At 36.5% G+C, this 27499-nt stretch overlaps 1 protein-coding gene across 1 annotated transcript in view; it reads left to right on the top strand.

The window, feature by feature from the left end:
* Positions 1–27232, top strand: part of LOC136854236 (uncharacterized) — a 40318-nt gene extending 13086 nt beyond the window's left edge. The window contains exon 2 of the mRNA XM_067130592.1: positions 25622–27232. Within this exon, the coding sequence (XP_066986693.1) occupies positions 25622–26901 (1280 nt within the window). The 3' untranslated portion in view covers positions 26902–27232. The remainder of the gene's footprint in view (positions 1–25621) is intronic.
* Positions 27233–27499: the final 267 nt, after the last annotated feature.

Below are 27499 nucleotides of genomic sequence, written 5' to 3'. Positions count from 1 at the left end.
AGCAGTGGGAAGAACAGGGGAAGAAACGAGAAGAGAATGAGGAGGAAGAGGAATAGGAGAAGGAGGAGGAGGAAGAACAAGAGTAGGCACAGGAATGGGAGGGGCCTCTCGGCTATACCTTAGAGAGGCGTTTCCTGACGGCGGACTTTAAATATGCAATTGATATGCAAACGACATTGAGGACAAAATGCCATGTGCATATTGTTAATCAGGGCTCCACTGGTGTCACTGAAATGAGGGTCATTCACGGTGCTACACACACATACGCAGGCCTTCATTCATACGCAAAGAGACTCGCGTTTGTAAATACGCCAGTGCGGTGTATGCATGCAAGATGCAAGCATACAACGTCGTGGAATAGTTGGGTCGCGCTGTGCTGGGTTGGTCTGCATTACTGAAGCATATTTGCGCAGTAATGGAAAATCTCTGATGTGTGTGTGTGTGTGTGTGTGTGTGTGTGAGCTCGCGACCGTGTGTAAGACCACAATCCCGAATCCCATCTTCCCTGTGGATCAGTAACCTTGAATACGTATCTTTTCGGCCCAAGGTGAGGAAAGCTTTAATGCTATGCTGACGCTACAGAATGATATCAGTAATTTATGGTGTTTTTGCTGTAATCCTTGCTGTAATCTTTGCTGTAAGAATTCAGCGTCGTTGTTATTTGAAGAATGATGGTCTGTCAAATTTTCAAGGTGGCCCACCACAAGGTTGCTGAAATAGGACAGGATAGTGTTTCTGTTGGTATTTACACACAGGAAAAGGTGAAAGTTAAAAGTTAGCAGCAAATTTTATATATATATATATATATATATATATATATATATATATATATATATATATATATATATATATATATATATATATATATATATACAGTATATATGTATATATGTATATGTATCATGGTAGTATTTTTGTTCGATAAATAAATATATATATATACATATATATATATATATATATATATATATATATATATATATATATATATATATATATACACACACACACACACGCACACACATAAATATACCAGTGCATATATACATTATATACAATTATTTCGACAAAACGTAGGTGATTATTAACACTGACAAGAGAGAGAGAGAGAGAGATTATGTAAAATAACATATACGCCCGAGAAGCTAAATTTTGCTCGAAATGTCGTCGAGTTAAACAAAAGGCGCCAGTGCCTCGCGAGTTGTCATTGCACACACACACACACACAGAACTCAGTGACGTCATTTTCATTAATTATGCACTATCAGGACTCTCGCTGACGTAACATATTGTCTTTTACAAACAGTTTTAATGAGAACATATTTACGCTGCCTTAAGGAGACCCCGATTTTATTTCGTTCTTGTTATTTTGCTCGAGGCTATGCGAGTGTTTATTTATTCATCCGTGTACTCGCTTCCTATTGGCTGTTGACTTTGTCTTCGGCTATTTTTTGTTTACGTTCATTCGCATCTTGTTACTGCGCGCACGCACACACACAAATATATATATATATATATATATATATATATATATATATATATATATATATATATATATATATATATATATACAAATATATATATTCATACAAAAAAAAAACATTACACTTATATATCTTATATTTAAAAGTGAAAAATAAAAACATGTTTTCTTTGTGCTCTATGGAAATATCTTGACCGATCTGCACAAAATTTGGCATGTGGCCATCATTTGACCCAACTTAGATAGTATGTATGTAGCTTTGTGCTCTATGGAAATCTGCACCGTTTGACCGATCTGCACAAAATTTGGCATGTGGCCGGCATTTGACCCAACTTAGATAGTAGGGTAGGTTTCAAACCCCTACCCCCTTCCCCATCCCCTTCCCCATTCCCCTTCACTTTGTAACTTATGTGGTAACCAGTTGACTGATCTAGACAAAATTTGTCATGTGGCCATCACTTGACCCAACTTAGATAACAGTGTAGGTTTTATAACCGTACCCCATTCCCCATAGTATGGTTCAGACAGCTACCGGAGTGTCCCTTCGAGGTGACACCTCTAAAAATGCACAGTCACTCTTCTATCGGTGGGGCCTGGTTGCCTACCCCTTAAAGCACAGGACTCTGACCCCTACAATGAGTAAGCAAAGAGGCGATGGCGGGGGATATCCGTAAGAATATATATATATATATATATATATATATATATATATATATATAAAACGCTGGATGCATCCAAATTCTAACGCCACATATTAAAACACTGAAACTCCTTAAATATAAATTCGTGTCCGAAATGCATCTATTTTTGCCTGTACGTAGAACCTACGGTCATAAAAAAGTATTGTACGTAAGCAAATATACAATAAATAAACGTAACAGGATGAAGCCTTACAAAGCATAACGGATATATTTAGTCTTGAAGGGGGGATCACTCGCTACTTTCCCTACACAACCTAGTTATTGAGAGAGAGAGAGAGAGAGAGTCTCGGGAAGAATAAAGAGAGAGAGAGAGAGAGAGAGAGAGAGAGAGAGAGAGAGAGAGAGAGAGAGAGAGGGCGTTGAAGAGACAAACAGTCTCGGGAAGAATAAAGATGAGAGAGAGAGAGAGAGAGAGAGAGAGAGAGAGAGAGAGAGAGAGAGAGAGAGGGGCGTTGAAGAGACAAAGTCTCGGAAAAGAATAAAATAAAGAGAGAGAGAGAGAGAGAGAGAGAGAGAGAGAGAGAGAGAGAGAGAGGCGTTGAAGAGACAAACAGTCTCGGGAAGAATAAAGATGAGAGAGAGAGAGAGAGAGAGAGAGAGAGAGAGAGAGAGAGAGAGAGAGAGAGAGAAATCTGCGCTCCTTTCTTTAGTGAACAATACTTTTTTTTTTATTGCAATATCGCTATGAAGGCGCAGTTATGATTAAATATGCGACCCACATTAACAGTAACGTTGCTAAAATTGATGTTCCCTTGGTGTTCTATGTATACGACCGTTCCCCGAAGGACAAAGATATCACGAAATCCTTGAATACGAAGAAAGATAGAAAATAAGAAAGAAAGAAATAAAGCAAAGGAAATATAATTATCTTCTTACCTTCTGCAAAGCAAATGAAAAATATCTTCCAATAAAGAAAGGAAATGCATTAAAGTCAGCATGAAGACAATATGCAATGACTTCGAGAAAAATAAATGAAGACAACGACTCACAATGAAAGATAGAAAAAGAAAAATATTAAAGAAAAAAAAATGGGGGGCGTGTTGGAAAGAAAATGACTTATAAATCAGCCTAAAGCCCCCTATGCGTCCTTCTGCAAACGAGGGGCACCCCTCCCCCCACCCCTCCCCCTCCCCCTCCTCCACCCCATCTTCATTCGCCTACCCAACCCATCTTGTTGCAACGTAGCCACCCATTCACTACACCACTAGGGAGCCAGGGGTGGAGGAGGGGGTTGGGAGAGGGAGAGGGCGGGTCGGGCGGGGGGGGAGCAGAAGACATGCACCCACACAATTCTAAATTCATTCGTTATTGATTATATTCCGCTCTCACGGTCAAGACAGCTTTCGCTATCAGTCGGACAATATTCTTGTTTATTCACAGATCTTGTTGCCCGCTGACGCAATGGTATACATACACACTTCCTCGTGAAGACCACTACGGCGGGAGTTTTTCGTTTGATTAAATCGAAGTTCTTTAAGCTGTGGTCTGTACCACACACACACACACACACACACACACACACACACACACACACACACACACACATATATATATACATATATATATATATATATATATATATATATATATATATATATATATATATATATATATATATATATATATATATATATAAAGAATAAAGAGGATTGCCAATAGGTAGATTTCGACGTTAACCCACTGACCGTTCTGTGACCTTACCAAACTTTTTGTATTCCCCTTGGGACTTGCACCCACCATATATATAGGCCCTTTTCTCTCTACATCTTTAGTTGCCGTGACCAAGTCGTGGTAATAAGCCGAAAGCACTTAGCATCTCAATTGTTTGACTTTTCCTTCGTGGCTGTAACTTTGTTCGTATAATCGTCACGTTTTTACCTTTTTCGGGATTTAAAATCATATGTATATGAAACCTACCCTAGTATCTAAGTTGGGTCAAATGATGGCCACGTGACAAATTTTGTCTAGATCGGTCAAGCGGTTCAGATTTCTATAGCACACAAAGTTACAAACATACACACATACAAACATTCACTTTTATATGTATAATATACATACATACACACACGTTTATGTGTTTTCATAACGTGCATGCATACGATTCAGACATTCACACGCATATGCGCATTCATACATATAAGTTCGTGTTAGTGCGGGATGATACTTATACGAATACGTTGTATGAAAGTGTATAATCTCGTTTGCATGTTAATCCTCTAAGCACAAACTGAATTTCTCCTCGCATGCAATTGCAACTTAGTATCACAAGAAAAGAACTAAATATTTCATGAAGATGTGATGCACTGGGCGGAAGAAAAGGGAATGTTTTCATACGAATGGTACTCGGCTGATGGACCCAGAATATACAGAGAATAACCGACTGAATCTCATTGTCTTTGATTATTATGTATTGTGGTGATGCTGTTTTTATCCATTCTCTGTTCTTCATGACTCGTATTGGCTCATTTATCCTCTATTCTTCCTGGCTACTATGGCGATTTTCACCCTTCTTGTTTATCACTTTTGTTTTTTGGTCTTTTCTATTTTTCCTAACGTCTATATCCTTCCTTCACATCAGTTTTTCAAGAACTTGTTCTGCCTATCTTCTCTCTATTATTCATCACTCTTATTGCCTTTCTTCTTTCTTTATTTTTCCCTGTTCCTTTACCCTTTCTTCACCTTTGTTTTTCATTACTTTTAGCCTTTCTCTCCTCTGTTTTCCCCTGATTCCCATAATCGTTCTTCAACTTTATTGTTTATCATTCTTTTGGTCTTTTTTCCTCTATTTTCCTGACTCCTATACCCGTTTTTTACCCTTATTGTTTATCACTCCCTGACTCATATATTTTCTTCACCTCTATTTTTTTATGACTAATGGCCTCTTTTCCATCTATTTTTCCCTGACTCCTGTAGCCTTTCCTCACCTCTTTTTTTTCATGACTCTTAATGCCTTTCTTTTTCTCTGTTTTTCATGACTCCTGTACCATTCTTTCCCCTCTATTTTTCCTGACTCCTATAGTCTTTCTTCCCCTCTATTTTTCATGACTTTTTCGCCTTTCTTTCCTCATTTTCCTGACACCTCTAGAATTTCTTCCCCTCTATTTTTCCTGACTCCTATAGATTTCGTTCCCTCTATTTTTCTGGTCCCTATAGCATTTCTTCCCTTTAGTTTCCTTACTCATACGGGCTTTCTTCCTTCTACTTGACTTATTTATATTGCTCCCCTTTCCTACTTTTCCTGGTTCATACAGTCTTTCTCCCCTCGGCTTTTCCTGATTCTGAAAACTTCTCCTTGTTTAGGAGAGAGGCCGATCTCACCCCTTCTCTCGCTTTCCTCGGGCCTGGGCTTGAGAAGGGTATGAGGGTAGACATTCAATAGGTCTTCCCTAAAAAATATACCAAAACGACAGGTTGTTGTGTACAAAAAAAAAAGAGTTTATAATATCAATTAATTACTGAAAAGCATAACTTTGAGTTGCCTATTTGTCTCTTACTTGTTAGATTGGAGCGAAGCCGAGGCAAAGAACTAATGTAAACACGAAGACTCTCTCTCTCTCTCTCTCTCTCTCTCTCTCTCTCTCTACTTGAGGCCTTGCATTTTATCTCCCAAGGATTCCTCGTGTTTACTGTGCAATCATGCAGAGCCGTAAACACTCCAATCACAAAGGCCGTGTTGCATCCGCACCCCCCCGCCCCACCCGGTGAAATTTTCGCATCTTTCTCGTGAGCAAGAGTCGTTAAGTCAACCCAAACAAATGAATCAAATTCCGTTTCTAATCTCATTTGTGTGAGGAAAGCGAGATTCTAAGGAACTTCCTACTTTCTTGAATACTTACAGTTTTATTCGCCGCCCTTGCTTTTTTTTTTTTTTTGTAATCTTGTATTTGTTGTTTTTGTTTGAATTGTCTATTCTTTTCTGATAAGTTACGAAATTCACCTTCTTGCTAGTGTCATTCTCTCGTGGTGTTCTTACCTTTATTGCTGTTCAGTGCTCCGTAGGGAGTGTAGTACCGTCAGTTCATCTCACACGGTGCACTGTAGGCATTAGTTAAGGTTCTTTGCAGCGTCCCTTCGGTCCCTAGTTGCAACCCATATCATTCCTTTAACTGCACCTCCGTTCATATTCTCTCCCTTCCATCTTACTTTCCACCACCTAACAGTTGCTTCATAGTGCAACTGCGAGGTTTTCCTTCTGTTACACCTTGAAAGCCACCTTTACTCTCAATTTCCCTTTCAGCGCTGAATGACCTCATAGGTCCCAGTGCTTGGTCTCTGGCCTAAGTTTTATATTCCAATTCCAATGACTGTTCAGTGGATCACAAGCCGGGTTGCTTTTTGTTGATTGTATGTCATTGTTGTCCTAAATTCACCTTTCCGACAATGCCAGCTGTTATTTCGTTTCTCTACTTCCTTTTGTTTTCCTGCAATCTATGCTTGCTTTTGTTGTTTGCCGTTGTTTTATGCATGGCTTTCGTTATTAACTTCTCCCTTTGCATTTACGTTTGTCTTTGTTATTCCATCTAAGTTCCTCTCCTCGTCAGGCAGGTGTTCGTCTCCTTATCCTTAACTCATTCCATCATTTCTGGATACTTTGGGAAAGACGCGAGTCCTCTCTCTCTCTCTCTCTCTCTCTCTCTCTCTCTCTCTCTCTCTCTCTCTCTCTCTCTCTCTGTTCACCAGCATCATTGTATTTGTATTGCAGGTGCCATGGTATGTCGGGTGGCACCTTAGATATATTACCCTTCACTGGTACCTTCCTCCCCCTCCCTCCCCCCCCTCCCTGCCCCCGGCTCTTCTACAGACCTTCCCCACCCCACCCCCGCCTCCTGATCTCTCCGCTCCCAGCCCCTTGCCTGAAATGGAGAGAGAGAGAGAGAGAGAGAGAGAGAGAGAGAGAGAGAGAGCATCGATTGTATGCGTTTGTCCCATTGATTCCTTTTTGCCTTCGGTTCTCAACCGTTTTGTTTTGGAAGCCATTTTGGAGGGCATCCCCATATGTTCGACAGTCGGCGGTTTATTGTGGAAGCTATTGTACCCAAATATTTTTTTCTTTTCCCCCTCCGTCCTCTTTTTTTTTTTATCCTGCGTTCGTCCGTTTCCTGTTATTGTGCCTTTCTCCAATTTCCTTTGTTGTCGATTTCCAGGCATAAATGCGCACTGAGATGTAATGTTCATGCGGTGTGTGTGTGTGTGTGTGTGTGTGAATTCGGGGTATACGGTGGGTCCATACTAAGGGGGCGCGTGAATTCACACACCTCCGCCGTTGCACTTCGCGAATTCAGCCGACTGGTGCGAATTCCCATTTTGTTTCAGTCATTATACCGTCTTTGGATTCATCGTTCTCGTGATGCAAGAATTCAGAGGCGTTCGGTATTCAGCATTTCACATCATTCTCGAGTATTCGCTCTGCCATTTGTACGTGGGAGAAACTCCCGCAATGACTGACGGTGCACGTTTCCAAACCAAGCAAGTGTTCCATCCTCTTTAGAAGTTGTCAAGTGTCGTTCTTGCTGATTTTCGCTTCTGGGATATATATATATATATATATATATATATATATATATATATATATTTGTTTTTTGTTTGTTAATTTAGCTATAGATCTAAGCGCTTGGAAAAATCTTATTTCTTTTAATGACCTGACTGCAGATATTGCGGGGTTTCTCGTTCACCTGTAGCGCGCATGCGTCATTATGCATGCGTAAAAATACTAATGTTTTTTTGTGTGCGTGGATGCGTATGGATGTATGTATGTATGTATGTATGTACGTACGTACGTCAATGACATTCATTATACAATATGTATGATAGCGATGTGATACGTAAAGTGATACAGGAGATGAGTTAGATATCTTTTAATCAGTGATTCTTATAGATATCTTTTTATGAGTGATTCTCTTTGTTAGTGAGTCTTCCTGATATCTTTTAATGAGTGATTCTCTTTATCAGTGATTCTTACTGATGTCTTTTTTTATGAGTGATTCTCTATATCAGTGATTCTTGTAGATTTATTTTTAAGAGTGATTCTATAGATATCTTTTAACGAGTGATTCTTATATATACCTCTTAACGAGTGATTCTTATGGATATTTTTTCATGAGTGATTCTTGTAGATATCTATTCACGAGTGATTCTTGTAGATATCTGTTTATGAGTGATTCTTGTAGTTATCTGTTTACGAGTGATTCTTGTTGATATCTGTTTATGAGTGTTTCTTGTAGATATCTTTTAACGAGTGATTCGTGTGGAAATTTTTTCATGAGTGATTCTTGTATACATCTATTTATGAGTGATTCTTGTAGATATCTGTTTACGAGTGATTCTCGTAGATATCTGTTTATGAGTGATTCTTGTAGATATCTATTTATGAGTGATTCTTGTAGTTATCTGTTTATGAGTGATGCTTGTAGATATCTGTTCACGAGTGATTCTTGTAGATATCTGTTTATAAGTGATTCTTGTAGATATCTGTTTATGAGTGATTCTTGTAGATATCTATTTATGAGTGATTCTTGTAGATATCTATTTACGAGTGATTCTTGCAGATATCTGTTTACGAGTGATTATTGAAGATATCTCTTTAGCAGTGATTCCCACTCATTTCAACCCAATATGGAACGTCACTGCTAAGCAAACCTGAATGGTGACAAGGAAGGTTCCCTTCCTGGGCACAAGGTTCCCTCCCTGGGTACAAGGTTCCCTCCCTGGGCACACCAGTAGCAAGAACTCCCTCCCTCCCTCATCGCCGGGAGCAAAATCGTAACTGCGTAATTAAACGACGACGCGGAGAACGCACCCCCATAGCAGCTAATGCCGTCCGTGAAATCTGTATGATTGTGGCGAGAACATTAAGGACCATCACTCTTATGCGAATGAAGTGATATTGCAGCATGCAAACAGCTTTATTGCAACACTAGATTCGGCTACATTCTTTTTTTTTTTTTCCCGCGCGGGGGTAATTTAACGTTACTGGAATACGTTAGATATAATATTGAAGGAGAATGTGAGCGCAATATTGTTAGGGTTCACAGATTTATTGTTATTGCATTTGCAGAGTTCCCGTTATTGGAATGCTTTTGCAAGTACTTGCACTCACTCACTCCTCGTCTTCGTTATCTAGCAATGCGGCCCCGTGTTTAACACACACACACACACACACACACACACACACACACACACACACACACACACACACATGCCCGTATTACAGGCAGGTTTTAAAATATTTTGTTTGTATGGGCGTGTAGGCTTTGCAGACAGATTCAGAATGTATGTGTGTATGTATATATGTATGTATGTATGTTATTCTGATGCTTTTCCTCATCTATTCACTCTATACAAGTGATCGCCTGTATATCTCCGTATACACGAGCGGTTTTGCACAATACACACACATATGTTTAGTGATTACTATGCATACCTGTTCCTTTTTCTGTATTCCACTTTATATACTTAATTTACTTATTCCATTTTTATTAACATTAAACATTTACACTTATCCATTCCTTTTTTTACTGGTGCTTATTCGTTTATGCTTCGTAGCACGCACGATTTTTCACATTTCCATCTTTCATATTACCCAGTTATTCCATTGTTTTGAACTCCTACTTAATAATTCCTGAATTTTTGGACGAGATATTGCTACCTAACGCTTTGTTCTCTGACTGATTCTTTTCCTCAACTGTGGAGTTTGAAAGGCGGAGGAACTTTGAAGGACTCTGAAGAAATAGAAACCCTCCGCTGGAGTGAGACATCGTGTGTGTAATTGACTTCGTTATTCAATTTTAGCGTCTGGGTTTTCCATTAGGATATAATCGCATTAAAATGGATAATCCTTTAATTCGGAACTCAATACAAATCCCCGGAACAGTGAATTATTAATGCATCATCGATATATAACTCTTAAAGGTGATGTGTGTGTGATTCTGGGCTCCTCTGCGCTATTCTGAGTTCGGTATTTGTTTACGTGGAAGATCTGACACGTGTGTATGCTATGCATACACATGCAGGGGTGTACAACTATACATACCATACACGCATTCTATCAAGAATCCATAAGTATGGTTCTATACGTCTCCGATGCATTTAAAGAATATGATTTTTTTTTTCACAGGTACACGTGTGAATTTTTCATATTCACAAATATTAAATCACAAATACAGTTTAATATTGAATTGAATCTACCTTGGGAATAACTTACGCCCAAAGGGTATTGTAAGTTATCCCTGAGGTAGATTCAACTCAATATTAAATGGTATTTGTGATTTATTATTTGTGAATATGCGGTACATGACTACACGTAATCAGCAGGAATTTTAAGAGAGTTTACATTTCCATGGAGAAAGAATGGACTTGTATTGAAAGGATGAAAGCCTGTCATCATTAATTCACTGTGTATGATGATTATTCATTCATTCATAATGAACACATTCTCATTCATCCATTCACTGATAATGAACATACATTCTCATTCATTCATTGATAATGAACACACATTATCATTCATTCATTCGCAATGAACACATATTCTCACTCACTCATACATAATGAACACACATTCTCAATCATTCATTCATAGTGAACATACACTCTCATTCATTCTTAATGAACACACATTCTTTTCCATTCATTCATAATAAATAAATTCTCATTCATTCATTCATAATGAACACATTCTCATTCAATCGTAATGAACTTCATTCACATTCATTCACGATGAACTTCATTCGCATTCATTCATAATGAACTTTCATTCTCATTGATTCATTCCCAATAAACACACATTCCATTTCATTCATTTATAATGAACACACATTTCTTTCATTCATAATGAACATACATTCTCATTCATTCATTCACAATGAACATATATTCTCATTCAGTCACTCCGTGATGAACACATTCTCATTCATTCAATCATACTGACCACACATTCTGATTCATTCATTCATAATGAAGACACTCTCATTCATTCACTCACTATGAACATACAATCTCATTCATAATAAACATGCATTCTCATTCATTCATTCACTATGAACATACAATATCATTCATAATGAACATGCACTCTCATTCATTCATTAATTCATTCATTCATAACGAACACACATTCTCATTCATTTATTCATAATGAACACACACATTCTTATTCATTCACCCATAATGAACATACATTCTCATTCATTCGTTCTTAATGAGCACACATTCTCATTCATTCATTCATCCTTTCCTAATGAACACACATTCTCATTCATTCTTCATTTCTAATAAACACACAATGTCATTCATTCATTCATAATGAACATGCATTCTCATTCATTCATAATGAACAAACTTTCCCATCCATTCATTCATTCATAAAGTAAAATACTACAAGCCCTATTAAAGAAAACGTTAGTTAGATAAATAATGACAACAAATAACAGATATAAATAAATATTTATCACTGGTAAAACATCGCATCGGAGAGACAGCTCTCCTTGTAAAATAAATAAATAAATAAATAAACAATAAATAAATAAATAAATAAATAAATAAACAATAAATAAAAATAAATAAATAAATAAATAATTTAGTAAAAATAAATAAATAAATAAATAATTTAGTAAATAACCAAACAAATAAAAAAAGGTGCTACATTCTGAGACACATCTTGAAGATAAATGTTTTGAGGGAATGATCGTTAATTTTTTGTCTACCTGACAAGTGAAAAGAAGACGAAAGGAATCGTCAAAAAAGAAAAAGAAAAATGAACAAAGGCTCGAAGCGATAAGATAACTGAAGGAAGGGCTGGGATTCATCTTGCATTCCCGAGGGGAATAAATGGCGCTTCGGATTAGGAACCTCTCCCCCCACCCTTTTTGTTAGGACCCCCTCCCTTCCCCCTTTTCGTAGGGGAACTTATTTATGGAGGCGTTGAGTACGTTCTCCATGCAGAGGTACTGAAGATTTTTTTTTTTTTTATTTATGGGCGTGTTGAGGATATTCTATATATAGAGCAACTGAGGGTACGTTATTTATAATGTATACTATACTGAGGGACATTTTATATATAAAATCAATGAGGCTTTATATACAGATAATGTGGAATTTCTATTTAAAGAGATGTCGAGGACATTCTATATATAGAGCAACTGAGGAAATTATTTATAGAGGTACTGAGGAACATTTTATATACAGAATCAATGAGACTCATTTTTATACAGTTAATGAGGAATTTCTTTTTACAGAGCTGTTGCGGGCATTTCATATATAGAGCACCTGAGTACATTATTTATAGAGGTATTGAGGACATTTTTCACGTAATGCCAACGAGGCTCTAAGTAAAGAGCCACTGAAAACCGCTCATATGTAGTGCTGTGGACATTTTATTTATAGAGCCCTTAGGCTCTTTATATAGAGGCAATGAGGCATATCTATGCGGGTGTGGAGGACACTCTACGCATAGAGCCGCTGAAATATTCGAAATATTACATTCTATGCATCGAACTGTTGAGAACAATTTATCAATAAACGTACTTTATAATTTACTTACGTTTTTATCTATTCATTTATTAATCTGTTAATCTATCTATTTATTTATTAATCTGTTAATCTATTTCTCTTCCTCATAAATTATCTCTTCTTTCTGTATTTCTTATTAGCTTCTGTTACTTCTTTTAAATGAAACATATATATATATATATATATATATATATATATATATATATATATATATATATATATATATATATATATATATATATATATATATATATATATATATATATATATATATATATATATATACTATATATATATACTAGTAAGTGTATGAATATATGCATACGCGCGTGCCTGTTGCATACATATGTATCCTGGGATAAATCAGGGATGCTGTAACAAGATGATAGCCACTCGGTAGTTGCAGGATAATTAATAATCGCCACGTGTAGTAAATATAATTAATTACCATGTAATTTAGTAGATTGCTCGTAAATAGCGGTAATGGCAGGCAATTTCATAACGCCGTGCCTCCAGGAAGCGTTGCACGCACAGATTTGCTGATATAATACGCAATTTGTTCAGCTTTTCCATTTGTCTGAATATTTCACGATGTTGCGTTCGCTTCTTTTCCCTATTTATTTCGCTCTTTTATTATTATATTGGTTTTCAAGTTTTTTTTCTTACTTTTTTTATGCACGAGAGAACCTCATCAACAAGAAACATGAACTATTCTTTTTGTGTAAATAATTTTTCGTATTGGCAACTTTTGTATATATAATTACATATATATACAATCCCAAAATATATATATATATATATATATATATATATATATATATATATATATATATATATATATATATATATATATATATATATATATATAAACGTGTACATGCATGTGTGTGAATCTGTGATTGTTTGTGCTTGCTTATGCATGCATGGAAATCTGCTTAAAAAAAAAGACGTGCACGCGCATGCGTGACTATACACCTGTAACCCCTAAACCCATTCTTGCACACCTTCCAAAACCTTCCCCCTTCAACGAGAGGAAGAGAGTGTGCAAACCTTTAAATCAAGGGATGGATTATGATCCTGGAGTTTAATCTCTCCAATCCGAGATCAATTAGAGGAATTTTTCTCCTCTCTCTCTCTCTCTCTCTCTCTCTCTCTCTCTCTCTCTCTCTCTCTCTCTCTTACTAACTGTGCTGTTATATACAGATTTGATAAACAGACTACCTGGCCACCTCCTTACCAATTTCCTCCGCAAGATTTTAGCCGTGGCACCAGCTCAGCCAACCAATCATTCAATCAGACTCTTTCCCAGCCAACCAGTGAGTTAAATAAAGCGTCTATCTCGTTAAAAAAAAAATACGATGTCTTATATACAAGCTCTTTGCGTTTGTTTGTGTCCTTCCAGTAGAACATCACTGCTTGCATAAGATACGTGCCACTTCTTTTGAAATCAGGTCATGATATAGGTCAATTCATTTTTATTTCCTATTTTTTTTAACAGGGCAGTAATGTTATTAGTTACATGTGATCCCACATGAAATCAGGTCACGATATGAGTTTTGCCTTGGTAATCTGATTTATTGCCAACCCATTTCTTGTAAAGCTTGGTCCTATTCACCTGAAGATAGGTTTTGCTGTTTTTAATATTTTTTATTTTTTTTATTTTTCATAAGAAGAACGACACAATTAACATGTGATATCAGGATATGACATCAACTTTTTATTATATACATTTTCGTCAGAATTGTTATAATTATTATTTATAAATTATTATTTATATATTTTTGTCACAATTGTAATAAAGTTAAGCCTAACCTCCCTTTCCTTGATGTCACGTCACGAAACACTTTATATATGTATATATATATATATATACTGTATATATAGTGTATATACAGTATATATATATATATATATATATATATATATATATATATATATATATATATATATATTCATCGAAACGTAATAAGGATAATTTTGACCTCCATCGGGTGTCAGGTCACAACACAATATATTAATATACATATATTTTCGTCAGAATCATAATAAAGTTAGGCTTGACCTCCACCTGTCAGGTCACGGCACAACTTTTTGATACACATACTTTCGTCAGAATTATAATAAAGTTAAGTTTGACCTCCCCATGAAATCAGGTCATGGCACAATATTTTAATATACATATATTTTTGTCAGAATTGCACTAAAACGAGTTAAGTTTGACTTCTACCTGATGTCAGGTCATGACACAACTTTTTAATACACACACACACACACACACACACACATACACATACATATATATATATATATATATATATATATATATGAATTTATCTAATTTCTAAATCAGGTCGGGATCAATATTTTAATATACAGGTATTTTTGGCGTTATCCACTAACAAGTCTAGTGGATAACGTTTGACTTTTTCCACCTGAGAGACCTGATGATCCAGGTGACGTGAGTCAGAAATTTATTTCTGTTCCACACGTGATTGTGTGATGATTGATATATATATATATATATATATATATATATATATATATATATATATATATATATATATATATATATATATATATATATATATATATATACACACACTCGCATTCGTCAGAATTATAATAAAGTGAAGTTTGACCTCCACCCGATGCCAGGTGATGACACGACTTCTTTTAGACATATTTTCGTCAGAACTGTACTAAAACAATTAAAGTCTGACCTCAACCTGACGTCACGTCACGATAGGACACCTTCCAACAGCTGGTGGGTATTATCCACGGCTCCGCAAAACTAGCAAAACCTTCAGGCTGCGTAAGGCAGTCGTTCGCACGCTCGCCCGCCTTTATAGATCTTCCACGTTTTTTTTCTTTTCCTTCTTTTTTTTGCAACGGCCAGGTAACATGCAAAACGCAAACAGGTAACATAAACAAATGGATTCATGCGGCTATTTTCTCTCCCGGCTTAGGGAAAAGACGGTTGAGGAGAAAGAGATTGGGCGCATACCTCCGTGTGACTTTCCTCTGAGACCCCCTTCTGGGAATGGAGTCCCATTCCTTTAGACCTTTTTAAATTACCGTAGTCTCTGACTCTGACCTTTTCTGTGACTTCGGTGCCTTTACGAAGGCTGGTTTCTTATTGTGGGCTTTTCTGTGATCGTAGTATCTAACACTGACCTTTCCTATGACTTTAGTTCCTTAATTTGACCTTTCCGAGGACTGCGGTTCCTTCACGTGACCTACTCTATAATCATGGTGTCTTAGTTTGACCTTTTCTATGACCAAGACCTTACTTTGACCTTTTCGAAGACTGGTCCCTTTCGTGACCTTTTCTTACGAGGGGCTCCTCATTATGAGTTTTCCTATGACTGTTTTACCCTGACCTTCTGTGTGACTGAGGCACCTTTCTGCGACCCTGAGTTTTTATTTTTTTAATGAATCAAACAGCTATACCCCCTCGTCACCTTTCTGCTCGATAGGTGATCGACAGAATCATTTTCAAATTACATTTTCTCACAAATGTAATTTGGTTTATGGTCATGAATGAAATCTCGATTCATTCTAGCCTTCAGGTTGTATATTCAGGAGCTGACATTATTCACACTGAGCCGAACGAAAGGAACAAATATGTTGCATACAAATTTTAATCTACATGTGTATACCTCTGCTTTCAGACACACAGCCCTCGAATATATTTGTATCACGAACGTATAGCCATCGCCAGATACACGCCTGCACAGATTGCATATATATATATATCTGTACATATATATATAATATATATATATATATTTTCTCATGCATATATGCATATATATATGCATGTATGTGCATACATAATATATATTATATACATGTGTATGCGTATGCGGCCATTTGCATTGCATTAATTCTTCAGGGAACCATATTGCATTTTCTCATGCAAGAGAACTGGTGCAAGCATTATTGCGCCGCTGCAATCAACCCTTTGTCGTCAGTAATTCCTGCAAGGAACTGAACTCGTATATGTGCAGTCGAGAATTTTATTTTTTTTTGTGTGTGTGTGTTCTGTAGCACTTGTTGCTCTATTGTTGGTATTCATTGCTTGTTTTCTCTTGTTTGTTAACGTTTTACTTATTGGTTAATGTTAGTGTTGATTCGCCCACACTGATGTCTTCTCTAGGAATGTCTCGTTTTGCCATTTTGTAAACATACGGGTTCACGATTGTTCTACCTATGTAACATATATATATATATATATATATATATATATATATATATATATATATATATATATACATATATATATATATATATATATATATATATATATATATATATCACACATAACCACAGGTGAAAAATAAGAAACGGGGTGTAGGTCCCGACCGGTTTCGACTTTATTTTCAAGCCTTCGTCAATGGCTTGGAAATAAAGTCGAAACCGGTCAGGACCCACACCCCGTTTCTTATTTTTCACCTGTGGTAATGTGTGATAAGTGAATCACGTACGAAAGTGATAATAATCATATATATATATATATATATATATATATATATATATATATATATATATATATATCAATACTCATATTGGTAATGCTTTTATAACTATTAAATGAGCAAAAGAAACTATAATAATCAAAATAACAATACTCATATTGGTAATGCTTTTATAATACCATTTCCTTTACATCATTGTTAAGCAGAGAAGAAGCGTAAAGATGGACTGAGAGGTACTGATCCCGAGATGTTTCAGAAAAATGCTCGTAGTCAATAGGTCGCGATGCTAGACTTTTGTCAGTTTGCCGAATAACGGCGTAACATTTATTTATAATATGGATGTTGATTTTTTGGTCTGTTTCAATTAGGAAAGTCTTATTCATGAACGATCCACATTTAATTTTGTGTTTTTGACTTGTTGCTCGTTTTGCCTCACATTCGAGGTTGAAGAGTGAGTGAGTGAGTGAGTGAGTTAATTTGTTTGGTTGTTTTGGTTGATGGATCACTTAAATTCACTCTGTAGAGAAGTCTCGTGTTACTGAGACGTAGATGTTGATTTCAAAATAACGAAGAAAAAGAGGCGACGTTTTCACGCAACACCTCTCTGTTTATAACCTCTGCTTATATATATATATATATATATAATATATATAGGATATATATATGTATGTATATATATATATATATATATATATATATAAAATTATATTTGTATATATATAGATATAATATATATCTTTATATAAATATATATAGGTTATGTATGTATATGTGTGTATATTTATATATATATATATATATATATATATATATATATATATATATATATATATATATGCTTACAAAAACAAATATGCAAGTAATTTAACCATCAGCAGAAACCACTGAAACTATTAAAAAAAGGAAACGACAGATTGTCAAATGCATTCGTCTGTAGTATATTTATATTTCTAATAAGTCACTAAATGCATTATACCGTGATGGAGTTTAGGTCACGCTGCGTTCAAAAAAGAAATAAAAAAACAAACTAAACAAACAAAACGAACAAAGCACCGAGTGCGGATGAATCACTTCCAGACAGCAGACGACTTGCATGTGTAAGGCTTTCTCGAAGTGAGAAGAACCCTTTTAGTTTTCTGTAAAAGTAAACTATTGAGATGCTTTGTCTGTCCGTCAGCACTTTTTCTGTCCGCCCGCAGATCTTAAGAACTACTGAGGCCAGAGGGCTGCAAATTGGTATGTTGACCATCCACCCTCCAATCATCAAACATACCAAATTGCAGCCCTCTAGCCTCAGTAGTTTTTATTTATTCTTTAAAGTTAGCCATAATCGTACTTCTGGCACCGCTATAGGTACCAACAACACAGGCCACCACCGACCGTGGCTGAGCTTCGTAGTCCGCAACTAAGCGTTTCATGGACCGTGGCTGAAAGTTTCACACACAATTATACGATGGGCAGAAAACTCGATTGAGCCGAAGTTTCTTCGGCGCATTTTTTACTTTTTTTTTCAATGTAGAAAATAATACATACATGTGTATGTGTTTGCAGAGAGACATACACACAAGCATACATATATACATACCTATGAACAAATACGGAAGCATAAGTACATGAATAATTGACTGAAAATACATAATACACACATTACTCAATATATATATATATATATATATATATATATATATATATATATATATATATATATATGTATGTATGTATATATGTATGTATGTATGTACGTATGTATGTATATTGTTTGTGTGTATGAAAGAGAGAGGGGGAGAGAGAGGGAATTCAGTTTGAGTGTCCCCAGACAAAGACTGATTTATGTGTTGCCTTAGATTAGACTGGGCATATGTCAGCACGGGCCTTTACCCAAATGCGACCTGTAATTGCTGTAAGGAGTTTATAGGGATAATATCTGATGTGGACCTCTGGTCCTCTCCCAACAAGCCGAGGTAAGATATTAGGAGGGAGGGATACGATTAAGAAGTAATATAGCTATTACAGACTGGTGTAATGGATCACAATAAGGCCCTAAGAAACCGATGTGGGCAAATGAGTTGGAAAATTACATGAGTCTGGGAATGCAACAGTTACATTTATTTAACATTTAAATCCTCCATTTGTATGTTATTCCACAAACCCTCTACCTGACAGGCAAACTTCGTAATTGTTAGATGATATATATATTATATATTATTCCTACCGTGTAAGCTCTTCGTTGGGCCAGTCGGTAGAGTTGTGGCCTAGCACTCGCTAGGCCCGAGTTCGACACTCCGGCCGCCTAATGAAGAGTCAGAGGAATTTATTTCTGATGGTAGAAATTCATATCTCGCTATAATGTGGTTCGGATTTCACAATAGGCTGTAGGTCCCGTTGCTAAGTAACCAATTAGTTCTTAGGCACGTTAAATAAGTCTAATCCTTCGGGCCAGCCCTAGGAGAGCTGTTAATCAGCTCAGTGGTCTGGTAAAACTAAGGTATACTTAACTTCCTACCGAGTAAATTTCTGTTACTAATCATAAGCTTTAGCAAAGATTGGCTTTTGACTTGCGATAGTATATTCTTTTAGTAATGAGTTTCACTGTTTTAAGAGATTTCTGAACCCTTAACCAAAGGCGTAAGTAAGAAACATAGAAATAAAGAAAGTGTGCAAATTGAAGTATCTTTACTTCGTTGGTTTTTGCCTTTCTCTAATTCAAACACATATAACACTCCCGACATTGATTGGCTGTTAAATATTTCCAGAGAACGATTTGTCAGCCAAGCTACGTAAATTCGCCTTGAAATATTGACGGCACCTAGACGCATTAACACGTCCTAGTTTTATCCGTGTTTTGTATTTTGTAAAAGCGCAAATTAACATTCTTTCGCGACGTACCTGACAAATAAAGAAGCGGGTCAACCATGCTTATCAACTTCGCACGTACAAGCGTCAGAAACCGCCATACGCATTTCATTTTTATTCTCAACACAGGGCCATCGACTTGAAATTCACAATTCCAGAGAATATGGTGGGGCATTGAAAGAAGTAACAGAATGTAAAGGGAAATATAGGAAGAAGAGGTCAGTCATTAGAAAAAAATTAAATTAACAAATTATAATCAATAGATGAAAATGCAAAAATACATGATTAAAGTACAAGGAGAATTGTATTAGGGTAGCAACGCATTGCGCCTACGCCTGAACTTTTGCCGAGATTCTAAAAGCACAACATCCCCAGGAAGACTGTTCCCCAGTCAATACAGGACCCCTGGAACTGAGACTATGTGGACAACATTACGTCTTTGTCTCGGAAGCAGATAGAGAGCAATTCCTTATTCATGTAAGTGAGTCTTTCTTCGACCGCTCCTTCCTCAAGATCCTCGTCCTCCGTTTGTGTTCCTAAATGTCCATATTGATTTCCTCCGGGGTGATTTAGGCCTACTTGTTGCGTCGATGACCGTCCGAGATCGTCGTCAGTGACCGCCGACCTTGCAGGTTTCCTTGTTTGGAGAATGAGTGTTGCGAAATTTGGGATGAATGACCTGGCGTTGGGGCTAGGAAGGACGTTCAGCGCCTCTTCTGAAGAAAGATTTGCCTAATACGATGACGAGTTTTATTTCTTATTTCTGTCACGAATGGACTTTAGATTCATCTTTTAGTCTCTCTCTCTCTCTCTCTCTCTCTCTCTCTCTCTCTCTCTCTCTCTCTCTCTCTCTATATATATATATATATATATATATATATATATATATATGCAATGACACGTTATTTTTATGTATCAGTTAAATCACTAGTAAAGACATAACATTTTGTGGACCTACGCCCAGTATGTTAATTTTTCACCTGTGGTTTAATAGCGAAATATATATGTATATATATATATATATATATATATATAAATATATAATACATAATATATATACATATATATATGTATATACGTGTATACTGTATATGTGTATTTATATATATATATATATATATATATATATATATATTATATATATATAATATGTATATGTATAGGTGTGTATATATACATATACGTATATAAACATCTTGAGCTTCGTGTATGCGCACGCACGAGCACACGCATGCGCGTGAATGCAAACATAGTCTGGGTCCATGTCGAGTTAAAAAAAAACTTAATGCTTATCACAGATAAACTGGCAGCTTTCAACTTATTTCATCATGTAACTGTTCGAAAATTACCGGAAAATAACGTCTTCAGAGAGAGAGAGAGAGAGAGAGAGAGAGAGAGAGAGTTGAATTTTAACGTAGGTAACATCTCATTTATAAAGAAATTATGGATATACCGATCACTGCAAAAGCATATATTGCATTCAAGGACATTCACGTATCACTCGGGGAAAAATATTAAGATAAAGAAAATTTCGAAGTGAGCGAAAATATACCGTATTTTGAGTTCCAACAGAAATCGAATAAATTAATTAACTTTCGTTATTTTGACTAAACCCACATACCTGTTAACTGTAGGAATTAACAATATACGTCTATCGCTCTATTCAGTCCCGGACCATATAATTTAGCATCTGGCTGCCTCTTCCATCGGCCTCCGTGAGGAAGGCGTTTATAGACAGTTATTAGCTTATTATCTTTTTATTCATAGACCTAAGTCGTTCTTTATGGCGTATATAAGTCTATTAAAACTGATTCCTGCTACTACCATTTATTACTATTATTATTATTATTATTATTATTATTATTATTATTATTATTATTATTATTATCATTATTATTATTATTATTATTATTATTATTATTATTATTATTATTATTATTATTATTATTCAGAAGATGAGCCCTATCCGTATGGAACAAGCCCATAGGGGCGACTGACTTGAAATTCAAGTTACCAGAGAACGTGGTCATCATTTGAACTTAACCTGATTGAGATTTAGACATAACCTAATTTTCCTTCAGTAAAAATTTACTTCCCGTCCCAGTTAATGACCGGAAGTAAATATTCGTTCGGCCGCGGTGATGAGAAAATAAGTGAAGCGGTCTTTATTTGAATTGGTTCACAGCGTACAGTGCATCTGTTGGGGAGGGCGAGCGCTTGGTCTGATAAAGGAGTATCCCCTTCAAATGCTAAAGCGGGTTCCGTTTTCTCTGTACCAATCATTACTCCGCGAGTTATTTTTGCACTCTGGTCCTATATTCCGTCGTTGTTTTTGTGGAGAAGCAATGTCGCTTTAAATGGTGATAATGAATGTAACGCATTTCTATAAATAACTGTTAGGATATTTACAAAATTTACAATTTACGGACCTTCTCCGTTAGATACAAATGTCTGTTAGGAATCTCTACCGTTAATTTACTATTTACGAATCTTCTCCATCAGATATGAACATCTGTTAAGATTCTTCATCACTAATTTGCAATTTACGAACCTTCTCCCTCAGATATAAATACATATTAGGATTCTTCATCACTAATTTACAATTTACAAACCTTCCCTCAGATATAAATATCTGTTAGGATTCTTCATCACTAATTTGCAATTTACGAATTTTCTCCATCTGGTCCAAACTAAACATTTAAGATTATCAATCTTTTAGGCATTTTTCTTCGTAATAGAGGATTATACAACTTTACTTCGAAGCATAATGATGAAACAAAACAACCTTGATTGAAAAATGAGTCGAACAATTACGTTTCAAAACATCTCACCTTTGTGTTACAGCTTTGTTCAAACAAGGTATTACCTCTTCGTAATATACAAATTACACCAAGATTCAATGAAAAACTTGGAAAGGAGTCTCTTATTTTCATTTTGTCAATCTTGAACATATCATTACAAGTATTATTAATATTATTAATTTTCGAACAGCATTTTTTTTAATAGAATCATTAAGTTAATGACTGGTGGGCCTGTGACAATTTAAGAATAAAAACCACAGGTATTCTTAATGAGCGTTCTCTCTCTTTAAAAAGTACTTGAGATTTAAGCTCTCTCTCTCTCTCTCTCTCTCTCTCTAGTTTCAGCCGTCACTGTCAAATGTATGAGGTGTTTGATATTATCACCTTCAAAAGGATTGCTTTCGCCTATATATAGCTTTTGTTCGCCAATATTTTCAAACAAGAGGGAAAGAAAACATGTTGGAAGAATATACATAAACACGTATGCACACAAACACACAACACATATATATATATATATATATATATATATATATGTATATATATATATATATATATATATATATATATATATATATATATATATATAGAGAGAGAGAGAGAGAGAGAGAGAGAGAGAGAGAGAGAGAGAGAGAGAGAGAGAGAGATTTATATACATACATACATATATACATACATACATACATACATACATACACACACACAATATATATATAGATATATATACTGTATATATGTATGTATGTAAATGTCAGTGGGATTCACTCTCTCTCTCTCTCTCTCTCTTTCTCTCCCTATATATATATATATATATATATATATTACATATATACATGTGTGTGCGTGAAGTCTTCGTGTGTGCACACACACACACACACACGCCAAACGAACAAGAGCAAGCAAGAACTCGAGGTGTAAGTCGACTGGCAGCCTTTATCAGGGCATTAGTCGCTGTTTTCCGTATTGACAGGCGTTTTCCAGGGATGACTGACAGCCTACCCAGATCCTCCGGCTGTTATTAAAGATAATATCTTCTTTTAGCACGCGACTCGCGAAGTCGATACCTGTAATGGACACGTTCGCTCTCCGACGGTAAACGTCCCGCAGTTTTGGATTACTCATTGGGAATTTTTAGCCCTGTTAGGAACGGATGACTAGCTCGCCTCGGCGCAAGCATGTGTAGGACCTGTGGTGTTTTATGCGTGTGTGTGTATGTATATATATACATACGTATACATATATATGATATTTTGACATGTGTATATATTTGTATATATTTACATATATATACAGTATGTGTATATATATACATACATATATATATATATATATATATATATATATATATATATATATATATATATATATATATATATATATATATATATATATAATGATATATATATATGGAGAGAGAGAGAGAGAGAGAGAGAGAGAGAGAGAGAGAGAGAGAGAGAGAGAGGTGATCAAACGAAAGTGGTCAGGAATTGAACGCAGTGTATTTTCCCTGGAGAAACTTTTGCACAAACATACTTGCACACACACATTATATATATATATATATATATATATTATATATATATATATATATATATATATATATATATATATATATATATATATATATATATATATATATATATTTCAGTTTTCTCCATAACAAAAATTATGCGGAAAGGTTATTGAAAAGATGTGAAAAGTAATAAACGGAATGATTCTGCCAATTTTTTTACTAATCTCCCAAGAATTATTTTGTATTTATGAATGCCTTTACTCTACACAGAAGTTTTCTAAGATTCCTGTAACTTATTTCTTTTATTTAATGATAGTTTAAGAAACGTGACCAATTTCAAAACATGAAATTTAGATAATTTTGATCAAATTCGTTGTCATTTTAGAGACATCAATTGCTAATCACAATGTTTCCGTGATTTTCAGCTAGACAATGTTTCGCTACAAATTCCCACAATGAATAAGCAGTAAATGTTCCTCGCTGTCGAACTTCTCAGTTCCAGAGGTTCTTGATTCCTCACACCATTGGACTGTGGAACAGTTTCCCCGAGGAGACTGTGTGCTGTTGGAACCTCGAAAGTTCAAGCGAAGAGGCAATGCTTTACTACCCTAAAGCAATTCTTGTATTCTGTAATTTACTTACATTTTTATCTATTTTTTTATTAATTTATTTATTTTTTTTTATTTTCTAATAACTGATCTCTTCTTTTTGTATTTCCTGTTACTTTCTGTTACTTCTTTCAAATGAACTTGAATTTCAAGTCAACGGCCCTTGTGCGCTTATTCAGTATGAAGAGAGTTCATCTTCTGAATAATAATAATAATAATAATAATAATAATAATAATAATAATAATAATAACGTTATTTAGGTAATGACTCATGAGATGGTACCAACAGATTAAGTTTTTCATTACTTCGTCTAAAATAGAATATTTCTCCTATCATTAGTAAAAAAAACTGAACCAAGGTTTTTAAGATAACTGTGACAAGGAATTCAGAATTTCAACATCTGTACGAAATGACGTGAAGCTAATTATCTATTTTCATTTATACTCCGTTTACACATGTCATATGAGGCTATCAGTCGAGAAACATGCCAAGCGCCATCCTGGGTCAAAGTATTTTTTAATTTAATTTATATTTTAAAAATGGCACTTGGCATGTTTCTCGACTGAAAAGCTCAAATTATCATGTTTTGAGGTTTTGTCTAAGATCCTTTTAATTAAACTGCATTCATCTGATTTATAGTTTCAACAAGGACGCTAACATCTCTCTTCTCTCCGCAGGCGTGTACCACGAACTCCGTGCTGCTGATCCTTCCTTCAGCTGTACTTTCCAGTACTACCAGACCACTCCAGACCATGCCTATGCTAACATTCAGCCTCAAACCTGTCTCTCTACCAGTCAGCAATCTTGTATTTCTACAGACCAGCAGACGTGTCTTACTCTGAACCAAGAGGCCAGCGTTCCGATGTGTCAGCAGTCATGCCTACCCACCAGCCAGCAGAACTACCTAAGCAGCAACCAGCAGCCAACCATCACCACCACCACCACCACCACCCCGCAGAATTGCTACGCCACCAGCCAGCAACAGCAATGCCACTCCCCACGGCAAGTCTGCCACCTAACGAGACAGCAGAACAGCAGCCAAGCGAGACAGCAACAACAGCCACACTGCCTTCCCGTCACGCAGCCACCTGCCGTGACCGCCAGTCAAGAGTCTTGTCACCAGCTCACTCACCAACCGGATCACACGTTCACTCCTCTTCACCTTCGCCCAGTTGAAGAAACAGAGGCTGCTCACGACCTGCTAGAACTGGCACGCTCTGCACCAGCCTACAGCTACCAGCCTCCTACGCCAGCGTCCTCCTGCGACTCAGTCGAAGCAGCTTCCACCAGCTACTCTGAGACCAACGCGGCTGACGACACTGAGGCCATCTACGAAGACAGCGAGGCGAGTCTTACTATTTCCCCTACGCCTTCTCCGGCTGGAAGCAGCGACACTGAGAATGTAGCTCCGTCCTTTCCGCTCGGGCTTGACGATGGGCGATCCAGACTGCGGACTGGGCGATCCGAGGGGGTTCGAATCGGTCGCCACAAACCCAGATATACCTGTTCTGAATGCGGCAAGCACTACGCTACTTCATCCAACCTGTCGCGCCACAAACAAACGCACCGCGATCTGGATTCCGGCAACGCCCGATGCTGCCACGTGTGCGGTAAGGCTTACGTCAGCATGCCGGCTCTTGCCATGCATGTGCTGACGCACAATCTGACGCATCGCTGCGGCGTGTGCGGCAAGGCTTTCTCCCGCCCGTGGCTGTTGCAAGGCCACATGAGATCTCACACAGGGGAGAAGCCGTTCCGGTGCCACCACTGCGGGAAATCGTTTGCCGACCGCTCCAATCTGCGCGCCCACATGCAGACTCACTCACAGCTCAAGAATTTCAGGTGCAAGCGCTGCAACAAGTCTTTTGCCCTCAAGTCTTACCTCAACAAACATTACGAGTCGGCGTGCTACCGAGACGGGGCATGCGGCGAGACGTGTCAGTCTCCAGGTCCTTGAAGCTCATGTTATTTATGTCTATGTCTTAATTCACAGTGGACTTGTGTATGACGGCAATGTAATAATGCATCAAGTCTGTCTTTGAGGAAAAAAGTAAAAAGCGTTTGTATGTAAAGATATAAATAATGTTATGATCCTACACTGCATCCATGGTGGGCCAGGATGTACAGTAGTCTCTCAGCCAAAATTACAAAAGGGACAAGGAAACGAAATCACTCTTGGCTGAACTTCTGGTTCCACTGTGGTCCCGTGACCTGAAATTAAGACTTGGCAATAAAAAAAAAAAAAAATGTCAGGTTGCCTGACAAGGCAGATTAGCTGCTCTTCCACATAGCGTTACATTAATTGCACTAGCATCTGACGTAGCATCTGACAGCGAACAACAAAGTGCTTTATTTTGCTCCTTGATCCAAGTGGTTTCACAAGTGTAACATTGTATCATCATTTCTCTTAGCATTGTGATTTTGAATTCCTCTGTGATTTTTATGTGACGTCATCAGCTACTGCATAGTTACTATGAATAATGAGGAGTCAAAAGTTATCGTTGACATGATACGAATTTCTTTTTTTTTTTCCAATTTTCCACATTGAATAATGG

The sequence above is a fragment of the Macrobrachium rosenbergii genome, chromosome 28 (genome assembly GCF_040412425.1).
Source record: "Macrobrachium rosenbergii isolate ZJJX-2024 chromosome 28, ASM4041242v1, whole genome shotgun sequence".
NCBI lineage: Eukaryota > Metazoa > Arthropoda > Malacostraca > Decapoda > Palaemonidae > Macrobrachium > Macrobrachium rosenbergii.
This window is presented reverse-complemented; position numbering and strand designations above follow the sequence as displayed.